General features: G+C 46.7%; 1 protein-coding gene across 3 annotated transcripts in view; it reads right to left on the bottom strand.

Annotated features, from left to right (window-relative positions):
* The window catches only part of L3MBTL2 (L3MBTL histone methyl-lysine binding protein 2), a 251454-nt gene that overhangs the window by 91490 nt on the left and 134458 nt on the right, over nt 1-25506 (bottom strand). For all 3 annotated transcript variants that reach the window (XM_069231129.1, XM_069231130.1, XM_069231131.1), the window contains one exon: nt 12121-12227. In XM_069231129.1, the coding sequence (XP_069087230.1) occupies nt 12121-12227 (107 nt within the window). The remainder of the gene's footprint in view (nt 1-12120; nt 12228-25506) is intronic.

Raw genomic sequence — 25506 nt, forward strand, 5'->3', positions numbered from 1 at the left:
CTGACAGGTTTCTCTGGTGCTGGGCCCACAGAGGCTTTATGTAGGCGGCTGGCCCTGTGTGTGGTGGACACCTATGGTGAAGGCACCTTATACCAGGTCCAGGCAACCCTTATTATTAAGTGTTACAGCATCTAGGAAGCCAGGGCTCTCTAGTGGTAGCTGTGGTGAGCAGCCAAGACTTATCTAGGAAGAGTATGAAGCACTTGCAAATACCACAATAGTCACACAGTAACATCACACATGAAAGGAACCACATAGTGTTACAAAGATAAAGTTACTTTATTACACTAACACAGAACTAGCATACTATAAGCAATCCCCCCTTTCTGGAGGTACGTACACACAAAATATGCACAGGTAAGTACTAGTAATTAGCATAAAAACAATAGAAATAGCAAGCGCCCTATAGGGGGGCTAAACCATATACTAAAATAGTGGAAGGCGAGAATGGGTCCTCCACCAGAGGATATGGAGTAGTTAGCCAAAGGCTGGGAAAGTATGGAACCCCATGAGGTGAGTATCTAGAAGCCCCTAAGCGACCAGAAGAGCAGAGGCAAGCTACCTGGCTGTTCCATAGGCTAACATGGGGACTTAGAATTGGAACAATGTAAGAACAGGACCAGTGGAAGCCAATGGTGGATTCCAGATGAAGAGGACCTGTAAAAGAAGGGGACATAGTCCAGTCCATGCAGGAGTGTCAAGGCGGGGCCAGAGGCACTGCCCACCCTTCTGTGGGGGAAGATCTGTGACAACGGTGATGGGTGAAGGCCAGATGCGGAGTCCAGGAGAAGCTGAGGAGCCCCTTAAGTCATCTAGGAGCTGTCCCTTGATGGTCTCCGGATTGCAGACGAATCAGTGGTCAGGAGGACCACCAACAAACACAAGCAAATGCAAGTTGGAGCTGAAGAAGATTTGCAGGGCTGGAGAGGACCAGCAAGGCCCTGCGGACTCGACCCTTGGAATGGAGTCTTGTCTGACCCTAAGAAGACAGGAGAGCCAGCAGAAGCAGTTGGAGCCCCCACAAACAACCCACTGGCAGCAGGCACAGTAAGTCGCAGTGAGGCCCAGGCAGCACACCTGATGAGTCACCACACGTTGCTGGAGCAGCAGAGAGGAGACTGTCCTTGCACAGATAGAGTGCTGGGGGTCGGGGCTACTAGGAGCCTGAAGATCCCATGGAGCAGGAGTCAACAAGCCTTAGTTGCTGCAACAGTCCTGGTGCACAGGGATTCTGTCCTGGAGGACGAAGCAAGGGCTCACCATCACTCAAGTTGGACAGAAGGCAGAGAGGACCCCCTCAGAACCATCACCTGTGTTGTAGAATCTTCGTAGGTCCAGAGGACAGCAGATCTCAGCAGCCAGACGTCAGTGTCTTAGGAGCCTGCAGATGCAGGGGTGTGACTCCTTCACTCCAAGGGAGATTCCTTCTTGCTTGTTTGATGCAGCTGAAGTCTTGCTGACCCCAGAGGATACACAGCCATGGAAATGTTGTAAAGTGCTGACTGGAGCCACAGAAACAATGTTGCAGGGCGAGGTCATCTCGATGTTGCAGTCTTGTTCGGTTCCTGTGAAGTCCAGCAGCGGGTCCGGTGGCCTGGAGCAGAAGAGGTTGTTGCACAGGGGTCCTGGAGGAGTCTTGCACACCGAATCTAGGGACCCACCCGCAAGGGAGTCTCTAAATAGACCAAAAAATGGGTTTGGTCACTCTGCAAGGTGACCAACTATCAGAGGGAGGGGTCACTGACGTCACCTGCCTAACTGACCACTGAGATGCTCCCAGGGGCTTCTCCCCATCTTGGTTTCAAGAAGGCAGAATCAAGGAGGGTACCTTGAGGACCTCTGGGCACCACCCCTATGTTGGTGATGGACAGGGGACTGGTCACTGCCCTTTCCCTTGTGCAGTTTTGCACCAGAGCAGGGACTGGGGGAGGGGTGTGTGTGTGTGTGTGTGTGCAGAACTGGTGCAAACGGATTATGCAAGGAGGGCACCAAATGTGTCTTTCAAAGCAAGCCAGTGGCATGGGGAGGCTACCCCTCCCAAGCCTTGTACCACCTATTTCCAAGGGAGAGGACATTGCACCCCTCTCCCACAGAAAAGCCTTTGTTCTGCCTTTGCCTGCTCGAGTTGGTCATCCAGTAGGATGGCAGAATCCTGTCTGAAGGGCTTTAGCAGCGTGGGCTGCTCGCAGACCTCAGAAGACTGGTAGAAGCAATACTGGGGGGTCCTCTAAGGACCCACCCCATAGTGCATGGACTCATGACACCAATACTCGCATCAGTACTGGGGTATGATTTCCGACATGTTTGATACCAAACATGCCTATTTTCAGAGTTACCATTGTGTAGCTGTACCATAGTTAGTGACCTATGGTCAGTACATAACTAAAATGGCTTTCCCACACTTACGAAGACCAAAGAACTGGAACTGGAGCTCATAGGGGCACCTCTGGTCATGCAAGGGTGCCCACACACATACAGACCTGCACCCTGTCCACGGGGCTAGGAGGGCCTACCATAGGGGTGCCTTACAGTGACCTGGTGCAGCGACCAGCAGTGAAAGGGTACATGCACCTTTTTTCATGCAGGCTGCAAATGGCAGGCCCGCAGACAGTTACCATGGTTGGCATAATACATGCTGCAGACCATGGGGGACCCCTGGTGTACCAATGCCCTGGGTACCTAAGTACCATATACTAGGGACTTACAGGGGTAGACCAGTATGCCAATTATGGTGTGTAAAGGCCACCAAAAAAACAAATTTAGAGGAGAGAGAGCAATCACTGGGGTCCTGGTTAGCAGGATCCCAGTGAAAACAGTCTAAGCACACTGAAGCAGGCAAACAATGGGGGTAAACATGCCAAAAAGAGTGACTTCCTACACTTCAGTTTACAGTGAAGAGTCTGCATATGCCAACAGGCAAAGCTGACTAGCAAGATGCAAAAGGCCAAGAGGCTCAAAAATCTCAGAGCCATTCTCACTAAGATCTAGGACAGAGGCTGGAACCATTTTTCTGGTCTCTGTGCTCAGAAGGGAAAGCTTGGAACTGCACTGTATCCAAGATGGCTCAGATGAACGGGAGGCTCAGTGAAGGTGTGGCTTTGGCACTTTGACAGTGAACTCCAATAATGTCAAAAGTTTAACAGTCGACTGGAGGTAGTCTACGAATGACTGTGGCAAGCCGAAGATATGTTACAACCACCATCACTCATGACAAATCAAGAGACATTGGTAGATTCAAAGGGAAGCACAGAAAAATGATAATGCTCCTGGCCAGCCATGAACTGCAGGTAGCACCTGTGAGCCTGCTGGGCAGACACCTGAAAATAAGCGCCCTGCAGGTCCAAACCCACCTTTCAATCCCCTGGATCCAGGGCAGACAGTGCTTAGGTCAGCATGAGCATCTTGTATTTGTCCTTTAACAGGAAGGGATTTAGAGGACAAAGGCCTCTGTCCTTCTTTGGTACAAGGACGGAGTTGGAAAAACCTCTGGTTTCTACTTCCAAAGTCAGGACCCTCCCTATCGCTCCTATCGACAAAACAGCCCGCAACTCCTAATGCAAAACGGACAGGTGGTCCTCCAAATGCTGCTCTGATATAGGTGGAAGGTGCAGTCGGTTAAAAAGGAATGCAGGACATAGCCCCACTGGACACTTTATGACGAATCCACCTGCCTGATGTAATGTGCTACCAACCCTGAAGAAAGTGGCAGACCCTGCCTACTACAGGGTACTTGTGTGTCCCTAAGGGTGTGCTAAAGAGGTTCTGAAGTTGACTGAGACATGCGCTTGCTTTGATGTCGTGAGCATTGATTGTTGGGACCATGGCCTGACCTTGAAAGGGCTGTGCCGTATGTTGTGCGGGCAGCAGAGCCTTGCATGGTTGATATGCCAAGTCTTGGGGGTATCCCTGAAAATGGCCAAACTGAAGGAGAGACTGCTAAACAGATGCTGAAAGGACCAAGTCTTATGCCATGGCTCGGCTCTCCTTAAAACGCTCCAGAAAAGAGTCTACCTTTTCGGTAAAGTGGCAAAATCCATTAAAAGGCATGTCCATTAGGCACCTGGACACCAAGCCTGCCACTTGCCTGTGACTTTCAGTTCCTGCTTGTTACATACTAATCCAGTGAAACTGCGGCTGCCTGGGTTTTCCTGCCATGGTTTTCCCAACAAAGTTTTCCCACTCATTGTTTCTCCCGCCAACAGAAGTCCTGCCCACCCCAGGACTTACCTAATGCAGACCACAGTGCGACAGTGCAGCAGACGCGACGCCGGCGTGCCAAAGGCCTGCGTCTGGCGTCACAACCCCTGGCCCTCTCTCTCCCTGAAGATACACCATTGCCGAACTCTACACCCTTGACCCTGGACGCCGCAACTAACACTGCCACTCCACCATCCCACACACCACTTTAGGACCTTTCACCTGCACCCACGGACACAGCACATCACCAGCCCACCAACCAGCCCCCCGAACATACCACAGACACCACCTGAACAAAAACACCAAATTGCATGCGCCCTTCTCAACACATGTTCACTATGCAAGCATTCCACCAATGACACCACCACCACCCCCATGGAATCTCTCAACTTCAAGCTCCACATAGACAACAAAACAACCATCAGAGACACCCTCATACATTGACCCCCCAGGCCTGCACTCCAGCTTCTGCAACACAATTGCAGACTTCATTGCGCCTCTAGCCGTGGACTCCAAGGACTACATCTTCCTCTGCGACCTAAATTTCCACACTAACGACAATACTGCGCACCTCCTCAACAATAGGAGCAGCCTCCGATTGACCCTACACACTCCGCAGGACACATGCTGGACCCCATTTTCACCTCCAGCAACCGCGTCAAAAACAGGCATGTCACAGAACTCACAAGACTGATCACTCCATCATCCACTTCAGCATCTCCAGTCCTGCACCTCCAAAATGACCAGCCCCCCCCCCAACACAGGAGGTGGAACCAAATCTCAGAGACCAGCTTGGCATACGCCCTCAATACCTCCAACCCCGCTACCGCCACCAACCTCGAACAGGGAGTGAAAAACATCAATGCCTAGATCACCAATTGCGCCAACAGCATAGTCCCCATCAAGAGCAAAATCCAGAGAAAAGCCTCCAGGAAGGCCAGCTGGAACATCCAAGAGCAGCAAAACAAGACAGCAAACAGCTGAAGAGGAGTTGGCACGCCAGAAAGTACACCTCCAACAGAGCAGCTTTCAAGACCTCCCTCAACCTCTACTACTGCCTGCTGAGGGCAACAAAGAAGACAGCCCTTACAGCACACATCAAAATCAGTGCCAACACCACCAAGGAACTTTTCAAAATTGTTAAGGAATTCTCCAACAGAGCTGCCAGCGAAAACATCACACCCTCACAGGAGCGGTCTTCTTCCACAACAAGATTGCAACCATATACAGAAACTTCAAACTCCAAACCATACCTACAGACTTTCTCGACAGACACGCCACCACCGGAACCAGCACGAACCACACACTGACAACTTGTAACATCCTCTCCACCCAGGACATCATCTCCACCATGAAATCCATCTACTCAGGGGCCCCACAGACCCATGTCTGCAACACATCTTCAACCTTGGAAACCAAAGATCAGCCAGGAACTCACCACCCTGCTCAACACCTCTATCACCACCGCAACAGTTCCGGACACCTGGAAACATGCCTAAGTTCGACCACTACTTAAAAAATGCCCTCCCGGACCCCAGCCATCCCAAAAACTACCAGCCAATTTCCCTGCTCCCATTCCCAGCGAAGGTACTGGAAAAGATCATCAACAAAACTCATGACATTCCAGGAGCAGAACCAGCTCCTCAACGCCTCCCAATCCTGCTTCCGCAGTAATCATAGCATCAAAATGCCCTCATTGCAGCTACCAACGACATCCGAACCCTCCTCGACGAGGAGAAACAGCAGCTTTGATCCTCCTAGACAGGCTTCAACACCATATCCCACCATATGCTGATCGAAAGACTCCACCACATCGGCATCCAAGGGGACACGCTCAGATGGATTGCCTCCTTCCTCACTGGAAGAACTCAGAGGATCCATTTCCCACCTGTAGGAAGTGGGCTCTGTATATACTATCTCAAAGTAAGAGATAGTGTGCACAGAGTCCAAGGGTTCCCCTTAGAGGTAAGAGTGGCAAAATTAGATAATTCTAATGTGCTATTTTGTGGTAGTGTGGTCGAGCAGTAGGCTTATCAGAGGGTAGTGTTAAGCATTTGTTGTACACACACAGGCAATAAATGAGGAACACACACTCAAAGACTTACTCCAGGCCAATAGGTTTTTATATAGAAAAATATATTTTCTTAATTTATTTTTAGAACCACAAGTTCAAGATTTGAAGTAAATACAAAAAATGCAAGGTACTCCACACAGGTAAGCTAGGAACTTTGAATTAGAGCAATAACATATACAGTTTTTGTTAAAATGGCAATAAGCTATTTTAAAAGTATACAGTGCAAAAATCAACAGTTCCTGGGGGAGGTAAGTATTGGTTAGATTGTGAGTTAAGTAAGACACTTACAAGTCTCAGTTCCTTGACATAGGCAGCCCACCGTTGGGGGTTCAGTGCAACCCCAAAGTTACCACACCAGCAGCTCAGGGCCGGTCAGGTGCAGAGGTCATAGAGGTACCAAAAACACATAGGCGCCTACGGAGAACAGGTCTGCTCCGGTTCCAGTCTGCCAGCAGGTAAGTACCCGCGTCCTCGGAGGGCAGACCAGGGGGGTTTTGTAGAGCACAAGTAGGCACACAAAACACACCCTCAGCGGCACATGGGCAGCCGGGTGCAGTGTGCAAAGCAGGAGTCGGGTTTTGTATTGGTTTCAATGGAGGGACCCGGGGGTCACTCTAGCGGTGCAGGCAGGGCACAGGGGGGCTTCCCGGGCCAGCCACCACCTGGGCTAGGCAGAGGGTCACCTGGGGGTCACTCCTGCACTGAAGTTCAGTTCCTTCTGGTCCTGGGGGCTGCGGGTGCAGTGCTTGGTCAAGGCGTCAGGTCCCTTGTTACAGGCAGTCGCAGTCAGGGGGAGCCTCTGGATTCTCTCTGCAAGGCATCGCTGTGGGGGCAAAGGGGGCTACTCACGGGGTCGCAGTCGCCAGGGAGTCCTCCCTGTGGTGTTGGTTCTCTGGATCTTGAGCCGGGGGCATCGGGTGCAGAGTGTGAAGTCTCACGCTTCCGGTGGGAAGAGTGAGGTCTTTTAAGTTGAAGAGAAGTTGCAAGTTTGTTGCAGGATGTTGAGCAGAGCCGCTGCTCACAGGAGCTTCTTGGTCCTGGGGGTCAGGGCAGTCCTCTGAGGCTTCAGAGGTCGCTGGTCACTGTTGGATGTGTCGCTGGTTGCAGGTTTTTGAGTCAGGAGACGGGCCAGTAGGGCTAGGGCCAAAGGAGTTGTCGTCTTCCGTTGTCTCTGCAGGCTTGTAGTTCAGCAGTCCTTCTTTAGTTCAGGTTGCAGGAATCTGATTTCCTGGGTTCAGGGTTGCCCCTAAATACTCAATTTAGGGGGCTGTTTTAGGTCTGGGCGGCAGTAGCCAATGGCTACTGTCCTTGAGGGTGGGCACACCCTCCTTGTGCCTCCTCCCTGAGGGGAGGGGGGCACATCCCTATTCCTATTGGGGGAATCCTCCAAAATCAAGATGGAGAATTTCTAAAGGCAGGGGTCACCTCAGATCGGGACACCTCAGGGCCTGTCCTGACTGGTGGGTGACTCTTCCTCGTTTTTCTCATTATCTCCCCTGGACTTGCCACCAAAAGTGGGGGCTGCGTCCAAGGGGCAGGCATCTCCACTAGCTGGAATGCCCTGGGGCATTGTAACATGAAGCCTGAGCCTTTGAGGCTCACTGCTAGGTGTTACAGTTCCTGCAGGGGGTAGGTGTGAAGCACCTCCACACAGCACAGGCTTTGTTTCTGGCCTCAGAGGGCACAAAGGCCCTCATCCCAGGGGGTCAGAAACTCTTCTCTCAGCAGCAGGCTGGCACGGACCAGTCAGTCCTGCACTGAAGGATTGAGTAAAATACAGGGGGCATCTCTAAGATGCTCTGTGTGTGCATTTTTTAATAAATCCAACACTGGCATCAGTATGGGTTTATTATTCTGAGAAGTTTGATACCAAACGTCATAGTATTCAGTGTAACCATTATGGAGCTGTGGAGTTCGTTTTTGACAAACTCCCATACCATATACTTAATATGGCCACACTGTACTTACAATGTCCAAGAATAGACTTAGACACTGTAGGGGCATATTGCTCATGCAGCTATGCCCTCACCTGTGGTATAGTGCACCCTGCCTTAGGGCTGTAAGGTCTGCTAGAGGGTTGACTTACCTATGCCACAGGCAGTATTTTGTGTGCATGGCATCCTGAGGGGGATGCCATATCGACTTTGCCTTTTTCTCCCCACCAACACACACAATCTGCAATGGCGGTGTACCTGTGTTAGGTGAGGGGTCCTTTAGGGTGGCACAACACCTGCTGCAGCCCTTAGGGACCTTCCCTGGCCACAGGGCCCTTGGTATTGCTGGTACCTTTTACAAGGGACTTATCTGTGTGCCAGGGGTGTGCCAATTGTGGAAACAATGGTACATTTATAGTGAAAGAACACTGGTGCTGGGGCCTATTTAGCAGGGACCCAGCACACTTCTCAGTCAAGTCAGCATCAATATCAGGCAAAAAGTGGGGGGTAACTGCAACAGGGAGCCATTTTCCTACACCACCTTTCACCTCTGAACCTAAAAATATCACCTGTAGTGTCCTCCAGCACTCATCCCTCAGCCCCAAGCTCTTCAAAGCATTTATGACCCCACTGGCCAACATTGTCAGATCCCAAGGCCCCAACATAATTTCCTACGCAGACGACACCCAACTCATCCTTTCACTCACCGACAACCCCTCCACCACCAGAACCAACTTCCATAGTTGCAAGACAAGTGTCACTGACTGGATGAAGAACAACTGCCTGCCACTGAACACAGACAAGGCGGAAGTACTCATCTTTGGCAACAGAAGCAACACATGGAATAACTCCTGGTGGCCATCAGACCCAGGACCCACACCCTCTGACCAAGTCAGAAACCTCAGAATCATAATTGACAACAAGCTCACTATGAAATCATAGATGAACGCCACCTCCACTGTCTGCTTCTTCACTTTGCGCATGCTACGCAAGATCTTCAAGTGGCTACCCCTACACAGGAAACACACCGTGACACAGACCTTCATCATCAGCTAACTGAACTATAGCAATGCCCTCTACCCAGGAATCGCCACACACTTCCTACAGAGACTTCAGACCACACAGAACGCCTCAGCCAGACTCCAGCTCTGCCTTCCCCGACGAACCCACATCACACCCCACCTTAGGCGACTCCACTGGCTCCCCATACAGAGGAGAAGCCAATTCAAGCTACTGATCCACACAAGGCTATACACAACCAAGGACCCGCATACATTAACCACCACCTAAACTTCCACAAACCGTCGAGAAGACTACGCTCTGCCTCCCTTTCACTTGTCCATACTCCCTGCATCTACCGAAGCAAAAGTGGAGGATGCTCCTTCTTTCACATCGCAGCAAAACCTGGACCAGCCTCCCCACGCATCACCGGACCATCACCTCACTTCTGGAATTCAAAATGGCCCTCAAGACCAGGCTGTTCGAATAAGACTCAGGGACTGCAAGCACCTTGATACCCTATCGATGATTAGCTTCACTTTATAAATCGTGATTGATTTTATTGAGCAAGCTCGGAGTTCCCCAGAGAAGCCTGTGGATCTTATCCACATATTGCACCTAAGCACCACACTTCTACCAATTGCCCGCATTTAACAAACAGCTGTGTATTGGCCCGACCGGATGACAAACTTGGCCTCACCTAGAATGGTCTGGGCCAAGGAAGCCTGTTTGTCTTTTGAGACCGTCGATAACATCTCACCAACTATGTCCCAGAGCACAGAGATGTAACGCACCAGGATGCAGCTGGCGTTTAGAGACTTGAAAGTAAGGCTGGTTGACAAAATTATTCTTTTACCAAAGGTCTCCATACATTTGGACTATATGCCCCTCTCTGACCACAGGGCCCATAATACCACTGATACCTTTTTCAAGGGACTTAGCTGCGTGCCAGAGGTGTGCCAAGTGATGAAGCAATGGTACAGTGTAGGGAAAGAACACAGGTGCTTGTGCCTGGTTAGGAGGATCCCAGCACGCACTCAGTCAAGTTAGCATCAGATATCAGGCAAAAAGTGTTGGGGGGGGGGGGGGCTGGAGGGAGGATGGTGTGGGGGGGGGGGGGCTAACCATGCCAAAAGGGGCAATTTCCTACAACGGTTACTACCCAATGGGTTACTAGGACCCTCCACGGCTGGTGACGACTTCCTGCGATGTGTGGCATATACACCAGAGTGTACTGTTCTGCCTACTCTCAAGATGGAATGACTCCTCTTGGTGTGTGGAGCTTGGTAGCCCACTTGAGGGATGTGGCTTCATGTGGGCTTAATATCCACGGAAAAAACGATTTGGCAACTGGTCTCCCCTGTCTGTCCCCACGTCAATCCATCCACCTCAACAAAAGAGCAGCCACTCTCTTCTGTGTTCACTATTTGTCCTTCAAAGGACATCTTCCCCAGTAACGCTCGTATTCCGGGCTCACACATTGTGTAGCTTCCTGTCAGGGAGTGGAGACACCCCTTCCAACAGCATACTTCTATTGTTCATTCTCCTGGGAGTTGTTAACACTTCTCTCCAGAAGGGAAGAAGTCTGTTTTGTGGCAAATATCTGCGAGTGGCAACAGGAAGGCTTGTGCAACAGGGTGGCAACTTTCTAAAAGTTGAATTTCTTAAAAACCTACAAATTCAACATAGACATCAAGTCACGTTTAGTGCAACAATAATGTTGATACCTTGAAGTACCAACTTCACTAGTCCTATTCAGAGTTGGCACAGCTGAGTCGTCACCATGTAATCCAGTACTCGCCAAGAGGGCTACTAATGTTTCTGCAGTAAAAACATCAATTAGGGGTTTTTTTTACTGATAGGACATATAAAAAATACATGTCCTTCTCTCTAATATTTAGCCCCCTGCCTTAAGGCTCGATAGGCCTGCTGTAGTGATGACATACATATTAAAGAGGCAGGTATGGGCTTTGTAGTTAGTTTAAGTGGCAATGTTGAGTTAGCAGTTTAAAACCGCTCTGTCAGTCTGCAGTGGCAGGTGGGAGATATGTTTGCAAGTTGTCACAATAGGTACTGCAGCTTTAGTGAGACCCATTAACTTGCAAGCCCTCGGTACCTCTAGCACCACATACTAGAGATTTTTATGTAAATAATGTTATACCAACTGGGTCTAAGCGCACCAGACTTTGTAGGGTCAGAACACTGGCACTTAAGTCTGGTTAGCAGGCCTCCGTGCACTCCGAGTCAAAGAAACAGCAGCACTAGTCCAAAACTTTGGGGTGATCATGCAAAAAGAGGCATCTCCCTACATTGAGAGGATGGGGCCAAGTGCGTTCCTACTTGGGTCTGTGTGAATTCTATTCACAATTTACAAATAAGGCTGCCATAGGATGGCCTAGTGAGGTCCACACAAAGAGAAAACCTAATAATAAAGCATTTCCTTTTTAAAAACAGAAAAAATACAATTCATCTTGCCACGAATATGCCTTTACGACGCCTTTGCCCACTAATAGTCCATAGCTTTCCAGAAAACATCCATGTAGCAGGCTGTTTTACTTTGTGTATTTGTTTTAAGAAATATCTATTTGTAATACTACCAAGTCGTGTTGCGTTTTACGGAAAAAGAGCGGTGCTGTATCTCCACGTCTAGTAATTGCAGCTGCAAAATACAAATACATATGATTTAACTTCTGTTTGATATGAACCAGACATGAGGAAAGTGAAGTGTTGTGGTACCAGGATGCTTCTGATTAAAGGAGTGGTTGCGGATGGCATGGGTAACAGGAACAATACAATGTTACACCAGCTGGCGAGGAGATCCTAAAAAGTTCAGAGCCACAGACTCTGAAGTGGGAAGCCATCTGCTTTACCCAGAATACCCTGGCACATGGCAGAGCAGGATTACAGAAGACTCACATGCTTGAAGCAGTTGACGGGGGCCGCCTTGTGGTTTTCCTCCTGAAGGTATGTTCCCCAGTCAAAACCCATCGATAGCGATGCAGGGACAACAGGTGGAATGAAGACTGTGGAGAAAGAAAAATAACAATAAACAAAAACAGGAAAGTTAGATGCAGAGGCGGGACTAAAAAACAGAAGGTGGAAGAAGCATTGTGTGGGGGAAACAGGGTTGAGGTAATGTGAGAACTAGGTAGAGTTTTTGGGGAGTTGGCAGGATTTAGGGTAGAGGGTACATACAAGTCACTGGTGAACTAGGAAGGGTAAAGACTATAGGTGTGGATAAAGTATATTAGAGGAATGGGGAAAAAAAGGCAGATGACCAGATTTAGAGACAAAGGGCTGTATTTCTTCATCGACTGAGACATTGAATGACTTAACAGAGTGCTCACCAACACCTAATTCAATGAAATCTTTAAAGTGTATCATCTATGTTAATTAAATTGCTTTTTTATAAGGGGTTATAACTAACTACGCAGGAACACATGAAAACTTAGCCTTCTCCATGTTCAGTTGAACACACTGAAAACAGTCATGTGCGAAAAGAAAAAGTTACTTACCTACTGTGAGCTCCATTCCACATACTCAAGAGGCAGGAATAATACATGATGTTTTAGCCTACTAAATTAGGGTAGGGTTTAGAAATAGTATTAGGGTCAAGGATGCCATTTAAACACATAAAATAATGTTTGAAATGTTCTTATTGCTTTCTGTAATAATAATTTTAACTTCAATTGTATCCTCCTTATGCTTCGTTACCGTACATTTTATCTGCACAAGATTAGGGTTTTAAAAATAAGCTTTTAAAACTAAAAACTTCTGATTTCCTAGGGCAACATTTGAGTGTGTGGTCAGGAAGACAAACTGTTTTTATTTCCACTGCTGTGTGCCTAAGCCGGTTTTCTGGGATGGCTGATAAGTAATTTGAAAGCACTGCCTTTACAAAGAATAGCTTGGTGGGTTAGTGTTTGCGCTGCAGTCCACCGGGCTTCTCTAACTAAGCATGTGCATTAAATTGAGTCCTTACAACATGGGTATGAGACCCTATGCTACAGTTCTGGAGAACACTCCAGAATTCACATTGGTGTAGTAGTAGTATAAATACTTTATTCAGTCATCAACAACCATCAAAAGTAAAACATTTCATTGCATGCAAATAGAACACAGAAAAAAAAATAATGCAAAAACTTTTTTTTAAAACAGTACAGTTATTAAAGAAAAAATCAGGACATATTTGATTAAAAAAAATTATCCTCAAAAAAAGCAGATTCCGCTAATTCACATTCATGGTTCTCTAAAATTTGAAAATATGCTAGGACATCTAACTACCAATAAATTGAGTTAATTCTATTTACTTGGAACCCTCATAAAAATACATCATATTTTAACTCGACGAACACAACTGTCAGATAAAATAAATAAATACAGTAAAAGATATACAATTTAATAGTAATCAGATGATGTTAAAAACTTATGGCGCCTATGCTAGATTGTCATTATAAATCTGCTCACTGCAAAAACTGGTAATTCTGCTGTATCATATTTTAAAATCCTTAAGGCTTGTAAGTAGAGTGGTTCCCAACCTTTTGACTTCTGTGGACCCCCACTTTATCATTACTGGATCCTGGGGACCCCCACTGAATCATTATTGGAATCCGGGTACCCCCCAATAAGTCATTGCTGAAAGCCTGGGAGCTAATCTGTTAATATTATTTAATTTTCTAAGTAGTCGCGGACCCCCTGAGGAAGCTTCGCGGACCCCCAGGGGTCCCCGGACCACAGGTTGGGAACCACTGCCCTAGGCACAGACAAATTGGACAAATCCATTTACTGCGCAATCCACTGTACTCAGGGCAAAAAAAACACAAACCAGGGGCTTCGGTTTCGTTCGCTAAGCCACATGCAAGGCATACCCTCAAACTTGTGTCCCTGTGCCATTTACTAGTGAGGGTTCTCAATGTAAATGGCGAGAGCCAAAGTGATTTTATCAAGAAATAATTCAAAACTTGGGAAGCGTTTAATTTCCAAGAATTTACACGTCAAAGAACCTTGGTCATCAACCAGATCACGCTGCTCGTCTATATATTCCCAATGGCAGTTCTTAAGTGCATTAAGATCAACTTTATGTAGTATTTCTGGCTCATCCCAACAACCTCCCCAAACCCAATCTGCAAAACCAGTCATACACTGACTTTGCCCAGGGAATGCGTTTGACATTTTCTAAAGTTAGCAAATGTCTTAAAGAATCCCTATAGTGGCTCAGTTCATTGGTAGACCACAGACGAACCCAATAGACCAGAGGCTTTAAAGCTGCCAAATCAGCAACTCTCCACAAGCCAAGGTCTAAATAAAGTGGGGTCAATGGAGTGCTTACAGGTAGTATTAATAACTTTCTTACAAATGTATTTTCTGCAGAAGCTAAGCATCTCATGTTAGTATGGCCCCAGATCTCTGGGGCCATACTAAGGCAGAACCGTGTGCCTGGCTTGATAGACTGCTAAAACTGGAGCAGCAGATCAACAGTATTCTTATATACCCTAATGATGGCCTTGGATCTGTGCTTTACAGTTAGAGAGGACTTAGTTCGCTGGGGCAGCCATTTGAGATCACTGGTTAATTTAACCCCTAAGTAGTCAAAAGAATTAACCCTTTCTAGTGTTACATTGCCCACTCAGATTGGCATATTCCGAGCTCCCCTGTGACCAAAAATCATATATTTATTCTTCCCTGCATTAAAATCTTGGTTCTCCGATCATACAAAAGTTCATTATATTTATCAATGAGCACCTGCAGTCAAATTGGTGTTCTGGATATCAATAGGGAGTCATCAGCGAAAAGTAAGATGTGGATTTTTACATTATTCACAATAGGGGAGTCATTTTTGCAGACAAGGAGTTCCTTCACCACATCATTCATGTTGAGCGTGGATAATGTGGGCGCAAGCACACACCCTTGACATACACCACGTCTGATGGCAAGCCTATCAGTCAGTTCTCCCCTACTGCCCTAACGCACCTGGGCGTAATACTTCAAATATAGCTTAATAATCAATTCTAACAAGTTTAAGGGAACCCTCATATTCGATAACACTTGCCACAACATTTTTCGTGGCATGATATCAAACGCAGCCTTAACATCTACGAAGGCTACGTAGAGCATTTGTTTTGCTAATAAGACGTATATCCAGTGAAGACCAACCAACCTAAAAACCTTGTCTGTAGTACTGATCTTTGGTCGAGAGCCTGCCTGTAAGGGGATACATTTTTTCTCTTCCTCTACCCACAGTAACAATTTTTCTAAAACGTGTCTGGCAAAGATTTTCGGAAGGTTATCGATAAGACTTATGGGTCTATACTTGGAAGGACAGGTGGAATCCCCTTTTTTGTAGATCAGAATGATCTCAGCGCCCCTCCATGTCTCAGGTATAGCTCCTCCCTTAGAAATAGCATTAGAAAGCAGGTTTATGTAGCTACTCCAAACTAAAGTCTCTGATTTGTAAGGGTCACCTGGAATTTTATCCCGTCCGAGGGCCTTAGCACTTTTGAGGGAAACAATTGCCCCGACTATCATTTAGGCTAGAAAAAGAAATTGGACTTCTCGTGCCCCTTCTTTCGTGTTCAAATATGAGATCCTCAGTAAGTACCCAGTCATTGTTACATTCGAGCTCGGATAAACCCTCATGGGCGTACAAATTGGTAAAGTGGGCAAACCAGCTGCCTGGACTAATATGGTTGTGTGGGGGACTTCCACCATCAGACCCTGCTGTAGTCATCAACTTCCAAAATGACTGTGTGTCCCTCCTACCCACTGCCTATAGCATGTCTCTCCAAATCGAGCACTCCCACTCTTTTTTTGCATTATTAAGAGCTCTACCATAATCTCCACTGGCTACCAATATTCCCTCTCTATTCCACTCCTTTATAGCCTTTCTCAGGTGAGTTTGAGCTGCTTTACAGCCCACATTAAATCATCTAACTGTTTTACTCCTTCTCATACAGATCCTTATAAAACAATTCCTTCAAACCTATGAATAGCTGATTATGTTCATCCAATAGAGGGATGTCTGAAGGTGAATATCCAGCATACATAGGGAAGTGAGATACAAAGAGATTTTGATTTGACATCACTGTGGGCCAAGAAAGGTAGCAAACATTGTTGGCCACAATAGGTTCAGGGACCATTGTCACATAGGTACTATTCTCCTTTTTCAATGCTTTCCCGGTTAAGGACAAGGTAAAGGGATTGTGGTCACTATCCGAGCGATTCCCAACTTTCATATAACCCAGAAGGGCCAACAATCTCACATCTGATAAGATATAATCAATGACACTACAGGGGCTGCTCCTCTTAAAGGTGACAGTCCTCCTGGGATCAGATACTGTACGTCCATTAAAAGCTCTTAAATCCCTACTGACCATCAATGACACAATCATAAGAGTGGTAGATGTATAATTACTACATGGTTTTCCCAATACAGAGGGAATGTTCCACATTTCATCCTCTAGGGCAGTGACCTCACTCAAAAGTGGGGAGGGTTCAAATAAACTGTTAAAATCACCTGCAATGCTGATTTGTACATCAGAGTGAGCAGTTTCTGGTGCCTCCCCCAGAGAAAATAAGGTTGGAGAATCTTTACTCACTGCAAACTGTCATACATTTATATATTAATAAAAGCAATAAGAACTCCAGAGGGAAAAGTTATAGTGATGCCCAGGACATCAGAAGAGTCTATCCGCATAATCTTGCGGGAGCTAGGTCAATCGTTATTCAGCAAAATTAGCAAGCCCCCGCTTGCCCTCCCAAACTTCTCTCGTGGCTTGGCCTCTATGTTATATGAGGTATAACCGTTAAAAAACAATTCTCTGTGGCCCAGGTTTCTTGAAACATACAAATGTCACACTTCTCAATATAAGACAATCAGTCAGTTTATGTTTGATTCCAGCCAGTTTCCATGACATCAGCATAAGATGACCACTGGAATTAGCACGGATTCTTTTACCCATGCCAACTCCAGATTTTGGGACGTCCTCACAGAGAAGCGTCTCTGCCAACCCTCCCATCTTGAGAGGGCTGTTAGAGACGCCACAGAAAGATGCCTACTGTAATGCAAGTGAGCCTTCCACACTATTCTCCCTATCATTAATGTTCTCAAGGGATAATAAATCCCCTTGCACTACATCCAAATCACCACTGATGGCACCTAGAGATTTAGTGGGGGATATATCAGAGTCAGCCTCCATCACAGACTTATCTTCAATATTAAGACATAACTGTGTTAACCAAGGCATGCAGTTACAGAGTACTAAACAGAAAGATTGTTACTGCAGGTATGTAACTTTCTTTTGATGGATGTTCTACCTGCAGCCTTCTCACTTTTAGGGCAACTTCGGCTCTGGTGGAATGGGCTCTGATCTATACCAGGGGTTCCTTCTTGGTCACAGGGTAGTAGTGTCTTAATGCAGAGGGAAACCCATGAGGACAGAGTACATTTCTGAACCACTTTTGCTTTCTTAGCACCACAGTAGCCCATGAAGAGCTGGTCATCCAGTTTTATTTCCTTGGTACAATCCAGGTAGTAGTTGACAGCTTGCTTAAGAAATAACCTGTGCAAGCCCTCCTCCTCCTTCGTGGGATGGGGTGGGGTGGGGGATAAATGAACCGTAGGGTGATGGACTGACTGAATTGGCAGGTGTTGGGTCACCACTTTTGTCAGGAAAGCGGCCCTGGTTCGAAACACCAATTTATCAGGATATATGGTGGTGAAGAGCTGAGAGCCCGTAGCCTACCCATCTGACCGAAATAATGGCCACTGAAAAGACCGTCTTTAATGTCAACATTTTTAAAGGTCAACTATGCGGGGGATCGTATTGAGATCACATTAGGAAAATTAAAACAAGATTGAGATCCCACTGGGGAAGAACAAATGGAGTTGGGGCATACAGATTTGTTAACCCCTTCAGGTAAAGCATGACAATTGGGGACTTGAACAAGGAAGCCTGGCCTGGAAGACAGAGGAACATCGACAGCACAGCTAAATACCCCTTGACAGTTCCTACTGTGCTTCCTGCTGGGCAATGGAAAGTGTGAACTGCAAGACCTGAGACAACTTAGCCTGTTTAGGGTCCATGTTGTTGTTTGGTCATGAAGCAAAGAAGTTGTTTCATCTTTCAGAGTAAGCAGATTTGGGAGAGGGGCGACACACTGACAATATGACGCCTACCACCTCAGGTGGCAACTGAAAGGAGCTCAGATATCTTGCTCAATCTTCAGGCATGAAGGTGGAAGCCTTCAAGAGTTAGAATAGGAGAGTTAGGTGCAGAACCATTCCATCCGACTGGGAGAGAAGATCCAGTATGAATGGTAGCTTGAGCAGGGGACATTTGAAGCGCCAAACATTTGCATACCGCACCATCTTTAGCCAATTACGGGGGATAAGAATGAATTAAGACCAGTCTTAGCAAATCTTCTTCAGGACCGAAGGAATCAATAGTATTGAGGGGGAGGAGGGCATGGTGCAGCTCAAAGACAGACAAACTGGAAAGGCTTCCCTCAAAAGATACTGGAGCGCATAGAACTGCTGGCTTTGAGCATTTTCTTCACTGGGCAAAGATGTCCTGGACTATCTGCAGCAAGAGACGCTACTCATGACTGGCAAGATTGGGCCTGCTCTGGTTTATATAGAGAACCTGTTCCTCTGAAGACCAAAGGCCTCTGATCTCCAGATGAGCCCCCACCCAGAGGTGGAGGCATCCAACACCACTTTAGTCATGGCTTGAGGAGGTGTAAGGGCCATCGTACAATTCAGGCTCACTTTGTTTTCCCACCATGCCACCTCCACTGCTGCGCTGGACGATTGCAGCCACTGTCAGCAGAGGCACCACTGCTGGGCCCTCATGTGCCACCATGCATAAATGATTAGGCGAATGTAGGAAGCTAGCATACCCAGAAATCTGCAGACTTTCGGAACTGGAAATCCAGCGCTGTGTGGGAACCATGGGACCATTTCCTGGATGTCGGCAACCCTATGAGGAGAAAGGCACGGAGAAGAGTGGTGTCCAGCACGGACCCTATGAACAGGAGTTATTGAGGAGTGTCTCTGGTCTTTGACCCAAAAGCAGAGATCGAAAAGCAGGGATATTGCTTACAGCTAGACAATCAACTCTGCGAACTGCTTTGATTAGCAAGTCATCTACGTATGGAAAAAATGGGATGCCTGACCTTTGGAGATGAGCAGCAACCCATGCCACAATCTTAATAAAGACTTGTGGCACCGATGTTAAGCCAAAGAGAAGCACTGCAAATTGTTAGTGTATAGAACCCACCACACAATGTACCACTAAGATTGTTTCCAGTACCTTCTTGGAACGTTAATGTGGTACTCACTAGCCTTATTGGAGCACCTTTTGAACCACTACATTCAGGTCCTTTGCAATTTCTTTTGTGGAAGGTGGCCTTTTCATTTACAATCAATTCCCTAAGACATGCAAGTGAGATCCAAGCATTACCCTTACAAGAACCCTTTTTCCAAATACATAAAGAAAAAGTGGTTCTTTGTCCCAACCCAAAATTCCTACCAAAAGTAGTATCTCAACCAGACTATTGAATTGCCGGTTTTCTTACCAAAACGTGATTCGATTTAAAACAGCCCGCCACACGTTAGACGTGAAAAGTGCGCTTATGTTTTATATTGATAGAACTAAACCATTTAAGAAGACAAAACAACTCTTTGTTGCCTTCTGTCCACCTCATAAAGGTAACCCTGTTACGAAATCAAGTACAGCAAGATGGATTTTTAAATGTATCCAAACTTGTTATGAAAAAGCCAAAATGCTACTACCTGTTACCCCTAGAGCACACTCAACACGTAAAAAAGGTGAGTCTATGGCATTTATAGGTAACATACCCATAGCTGACATTGGAAAGCAGCTACATGGTCAACACCTCACACATTCACTAAACACTGTGTGGATGTTCTAGCACACCAGAAAGCCAATGTAGGTCAGGCAGTTCTACGTACTTTTTCAAACTACTGTAAAAACCACAGGTTAGCCACCGCTTCTTGGGTGGCACTGCTTTACACTCTATGCAGAGCAGGTGTATCTACAGCCACACATGCCATCACCCGGAAAATGTTACTTACCCATTAAGCACCTGTTTGTGGCATTTAGTGCTGTAGATTCACATGCGCCCACCCGCCTGCCTGGACACCTGTAGTCGTTCCAGTTTTGTCATGTACATTTACACACAGTTTATTTCGCTAGTATATATTTACACTACACTCCATCCACAACCGCCTGCAAGAAAACAATCAGAAGATGGATTCCAGGGCCGAAGAGGAGTCACTCCACCTTGTGACTTGAAAGACTTTTCTAACACAAACAACTTACAACCTTCCGGACCCAACACTGGATGACAGAAGTATGCAGAGCGTGTTTATCCACAGCCACACATGTCAAACAAACAAACTCTTACAAAGTCAAAAAAGAATCTGACAACCTTCATCAAGCCACACTCCTGGTTATACTGGTCGCTGACCCAGGTGCTCTTTCCAGGACTGTCTTAAAACGTCTTCTACATGCTTCCTGCATACAGGTCTCAGTTACATTGACCTTGGTTTGTCTTTCTCAGGCAAGACAACGCCTCTCCAAACTACTGTTCTCTCAGGCAGCAGCCATCTCTCCCAGCCGGGCTCAGACCTAGCATTGGGTGATTGCAGCAACATGGTATCCTAATCTCTGAATATGGGGTCCTGAACAAGTGCCATAGCGCTCCTTCTGAACATGAAGTGCAGCCTATTGTACCCTGGTAGCGGGGTTCGGAAAGAAAGAACAGTATTACTCTAAAAATAGAGGAGCTGGCGGCAAACTCAATCCACAAGGATTGCGCAGGAAACCAAATCCACGGGCATACTGTGCATATTTAACCAACTACAGAATTCTCCTTTTATCTGCACAATTTGTGTGTAACATTCTGTCATCCATATTTGCTGCAGACCTCTACAGTCAAGTATGTCAACGACAGCACACTGGAATTTTGCAAGTGCACACTCTTACGTCCCTGCAATAAGCTTAATCATATTAGAAGCTAAAAATAGAAACTATGCTGGGAGGTGGTTTATTGCTTATGGCACCAGAGTAAGCAATTCAGGAAGTCAGGTCAGATGCTCCTATGACATGCCTGCATTTTGCTTACATTAGGGGAAAACACTGGGAGCAGCCCATTAGAATCTCAATTTTCAATGTTGCCAATGTGTGTTATGTCCATCACCTTCACTGTCACTTTTATTATTCTATTTCTACTGCCATCACTTGATACCCCAGGCTGTTTGCTATAGCTGCTTGGAGTGGTTGTCACATCTGCTGCCACCTGGTATTCCTGTCCCCGATGGTTTCACTTAATAAGACTTTGCCTCCTACCATTGCTGGATATGGCCAACAGATGATATAGCTGTGACTTGATATGTCTGCCCATGCACCAGATGCTTAAATGGCTAACCCTGCTACCATCACTTGAAATGGAAGTTTCTGTTGCAACCATCACCCGATTTGGTTGTAACCTGCTGCCATTTTATATTCCTTTCCTTGCAGCTGTCACTTGATATATCTATCTCCTTTGCAATAGTTTGATACAGTCACTCTTTCTTTGCCTTTACCTGTGCCTCCCTGAAGCTGAATTACTTCTCTGGCTGCCGGCGAAGTTAGTCAAATTACTACTTACATTTTATCTTCCACCTTCTCTCCCCTGTGTGCTTCATGCACCTTTAACACACAGCACCTTAAGGATAGCTCTAGTGAGTGTGCAGGAATCCTCTCATTTAAAATTGACAGTAACAGGATTTCTCTCGAAAACTGATGCCCATACCATTAGTGCACCTATTGGTTCCGAAACCTATTCATAAGTAGGAGGAATGGCTGCATTTCAATGGCATATTCTCAAACAGTGTGAGCCAGGAAAGAGATGATATCATGTGGGCTGCCTTATCTCTACTATGCACAAGCGCTCATATGGGGGGGAAAAAAACACAAGCAATGTTCCAGACATTTCAGGCAAAAACTACCAGATGGTCCAGGATACTGTAAAAATTAAAAAACAAACTGCAACTTTTAGCGCCTGACTTTGAAAAATGAAAAAGAATGCCAGGCAGTCCATTACAGCCTCATGGTATAACATGATAGCCAGCATTGTTAGTTTTCATCAAAAATGTCCCTAACATGGCAGCAGACACTTTCCCTGCAAAAGGAAGACCTTTAGAATTGATTGTGTGGTCGCCAGCCACTTGGTGGCCCAGTTTGCCTACTTAAAATGCCTTAAATTATCTTGCTGCAAGGACTGAGACACAGAAGCGTCACTCTTATTTAAGGGAGCAGGGTTGGGGATTAGGATAGCCTTAATCTCTCTCCAGATACAATCAAGAGACTGGATATTAAACCTGTGGCAAAACTGGAACAACACAAAATCGAAGATGTGCCATCTGCCTTGTGCATGCATTCTGGTTCAGTCGGTGATGGTTGTTGTTGCCCCTTTGCATAACTATTTAAGATTCCAAATGATGACACTCACAGGTAACCAGTCAGTTGTCAGCAGAGGTGCTCAAGGGAGGGTGTTCGTTATGGAGGAGAGCCTATCAACATGAGTACCATGGTAAACTGTAGGTAACTGGAACTTTCTCTTCTTTCTAGTTCCTCACATTCCCAACTCAAGGCAAAATATTAACAGCAAGCAAAATCTCAGAGAAGCGTTCGGTCTACTGTCCTCCAGAAAAAAAGTAACCACAAGCAGAAAGATTTCAAGTAAAAGAAGTCACTTTGGTGACCGTCAGCTCTAAGGGTTTGCCATTCAGTAGGGCTAACAAAGTCAAGGGAATAGTGAGGGCTTCTTTCTGCCTTGAAGTGCTTGGAGGCCTTGATTCCCAGTGTCAAGGAGCTGCACTTCTGGATTTCAAGGGGCCTCTGGTGTGTGACTGGCTTTGATTGGCAATGCACTGGCTATGAGACAGGCTCACAAGATGAAAGAAGGGGTGGGTGGAGGTAGGTAGGTGACCCAATCACACAGGTGCAGACTGAAAAGAACATCAATGAGATGGACTGTGGATGGCTAGTGGTTAAAGGGGGCACTGGGTGTCTATCATCACAGGTATCACCACCCAAGCGATCACAATCAAAATAATATTCTGGAATGACTTATGGTTGGTGATTGATCAAGATGTAGGACTAGGTAAGTAGAAATTATTTAATTTACACTGGATGGCCACTGTAATGGAACACATGGGGGTTGACCAAGACCTGTACAGAACGCAAAGGTGCCCTTGAGCTCAATGTGCTGGTATGGCAAAGGTGCCCTTGAGCTCAATGTGCTGGTATGGCACTCATTCTTTTAGCACAATGCACAATCTTTCAAGACAATATATTCTAAAAACTAGCATCTACGATGTGACCTCCATTTATTTCTGAATCAGGTTAGCGGTGTTTCAAGGCTGAATGTTATTGGTGCTTGTTCTTCTAAACATTGTACTTGACATGCTCTCTCCATTATTCCTTGTCACATGTGCTGCAGAGTGCACCCAGATGTTACAACCTCATGCTGTATTCACTGTGAAGCTCCTGTGTTTCTCAACCTTATCCTTACTCTTGTGGTTTTATACTAGTTGAAGTTTACTTTGAATAGGTCAGAGACCGGCCCTATTGTGAAACAGTCTTCTGGTTCATGGAATCTTCCAATTTTTCATGGAACCTCATTTTCTTCCTCACAAGCTGATGGCCCCTTCTGGTGCTGGACCTCAGATTGCTCTGCTTCCCGATGCCCTACAGGTATGAGGTGTCCGACCACCATTGTGCCCAACAAATGTAAAAGCACTGCTTTAAATTGTGAGGAATTTTCTTAAGGTCTCAGGTTAGTCAAATTGTACTGGTTAGTAACCATTAGGGTTAGTGTTGTTTAAAACTGGTGTGAATGGGTCACAATACCATTGTTTTCAAACTGAGCCATCAAGCTCTTCTTTTTAGCAAATGACTTCCGTATGGTAGTGGGTCGAGAGAGTAATACTGTAGGTGGTGTGGGGTTATATACTTAGAATCAGAGTCAAATCTCAGATTATAATTAACTTGAATACCCAGTAACTTCTCAAAAGACAATTACTTCTAAAAGTTAAGTAAATTATAATACAGTTCATAACAGGACACTTTGAAAAAACTACAATTGAACTGCATCCTCCGCCACTGGTGCATACTCCAATTCCCCCACCACGAATGGATCTCGGTCATGTACCAGATAGCCTTGTATGAGTGGGTCATCTATTAGGGCGTGGCTTGAAGAGCCAACATAGCGAACGTGTTTTAGCAGAGCTCGCTATGCTGCCCATTTATCCTGCTTAATCCAACAGCAGTGTGAGTAGAGGGGGCCCAGCAGAGGTGCGATGGGGTGCCTGGTGAGAGAGTGATTTGTTTGCCTCAGATCTCCCAGCAGGGATGCGCGCAAGATCAAGCGATCCGGCGGCGCGGCCTTTAAGAAAAAATGGCACGTGTAAAACCGGATCGCACAGCAGAGGACCTGACACGGCCCTGGGGTAGTGCGGCCACCAGGAACAGTGAGGAGAGCATCGGGGCGCTACGGAGTAAGCTCGGCGAAGGCCTGGAGAGTACAATGTCAGAAACCGGCACGGGCTGCCCTCCTGGGCCGTACCAGTGCGGTCCGGTAGCGGCGGTACGGCCCTCGGCCCGACAAGGCAAGCTAGAGTGCGGATTGTGCAGCGGCTGACCAGTGGAGGCCCAGAGAGCGTGCATCAGGCAGGAACGGTGTGAGGCGCAGCGGGACCGCGAGAGCCGGATGAGGAGCGCTTTGAGTGACTCCCAACGGGTGAGGTGAGCAGCGCCTGCCTGAGATGCAGACCGGGGCCGGCTGAGATGTCTTAGTACGAGACCCCTTAAAAGCGCAGAGACCCGTCTAGTTTGTATTGGCTGCAGTGGTGACGGAAGCAGGCATGACTGGGCCTGCTGCGAAGGCACACTGAGGACAGGGCTGCGGAGTATACCCTGTGCGTACAAGAGTAGAGTTGCCACGATTGGATGCAGCGGGTTCTATTTGGGTCCGTGCCCACAATGAACCACTATTAACTGGATAAGGGAAGCTGGTACCTAGTGTGAGTTGAGGAAGCAAAGGGGGCGGCACAGACCAGACATTGTCACAAACTACTAATACCCTACTAATACCCTCAAGCTAAAAAACAGCCTAAGGTAGTGGAATTACTGGGCAGGAGGAGCTTGCTACTGTGGGGTAGCTCCGGCTGCCCTTTACACACTGCTCTGATCTGACCCTTGTGCGGCTAGCATATGGTTGGGGAGTGTTCGCCAC

Source organism: Pleurodeles waltl, chromosome 4_2 (genome assembly GCF_031143425.1).
Source record: "Pleurodeles waltl isolate 20211129_DDA chromosome 4_2, aPleWal1.hap1.20221129, whole genome shotgun sequence".
NCBI lineage: Eukaryota > Metazoa > Chordata > Amphibia > Caudata > Salamandridae > Pleurodeles > Pleurodeles waltl.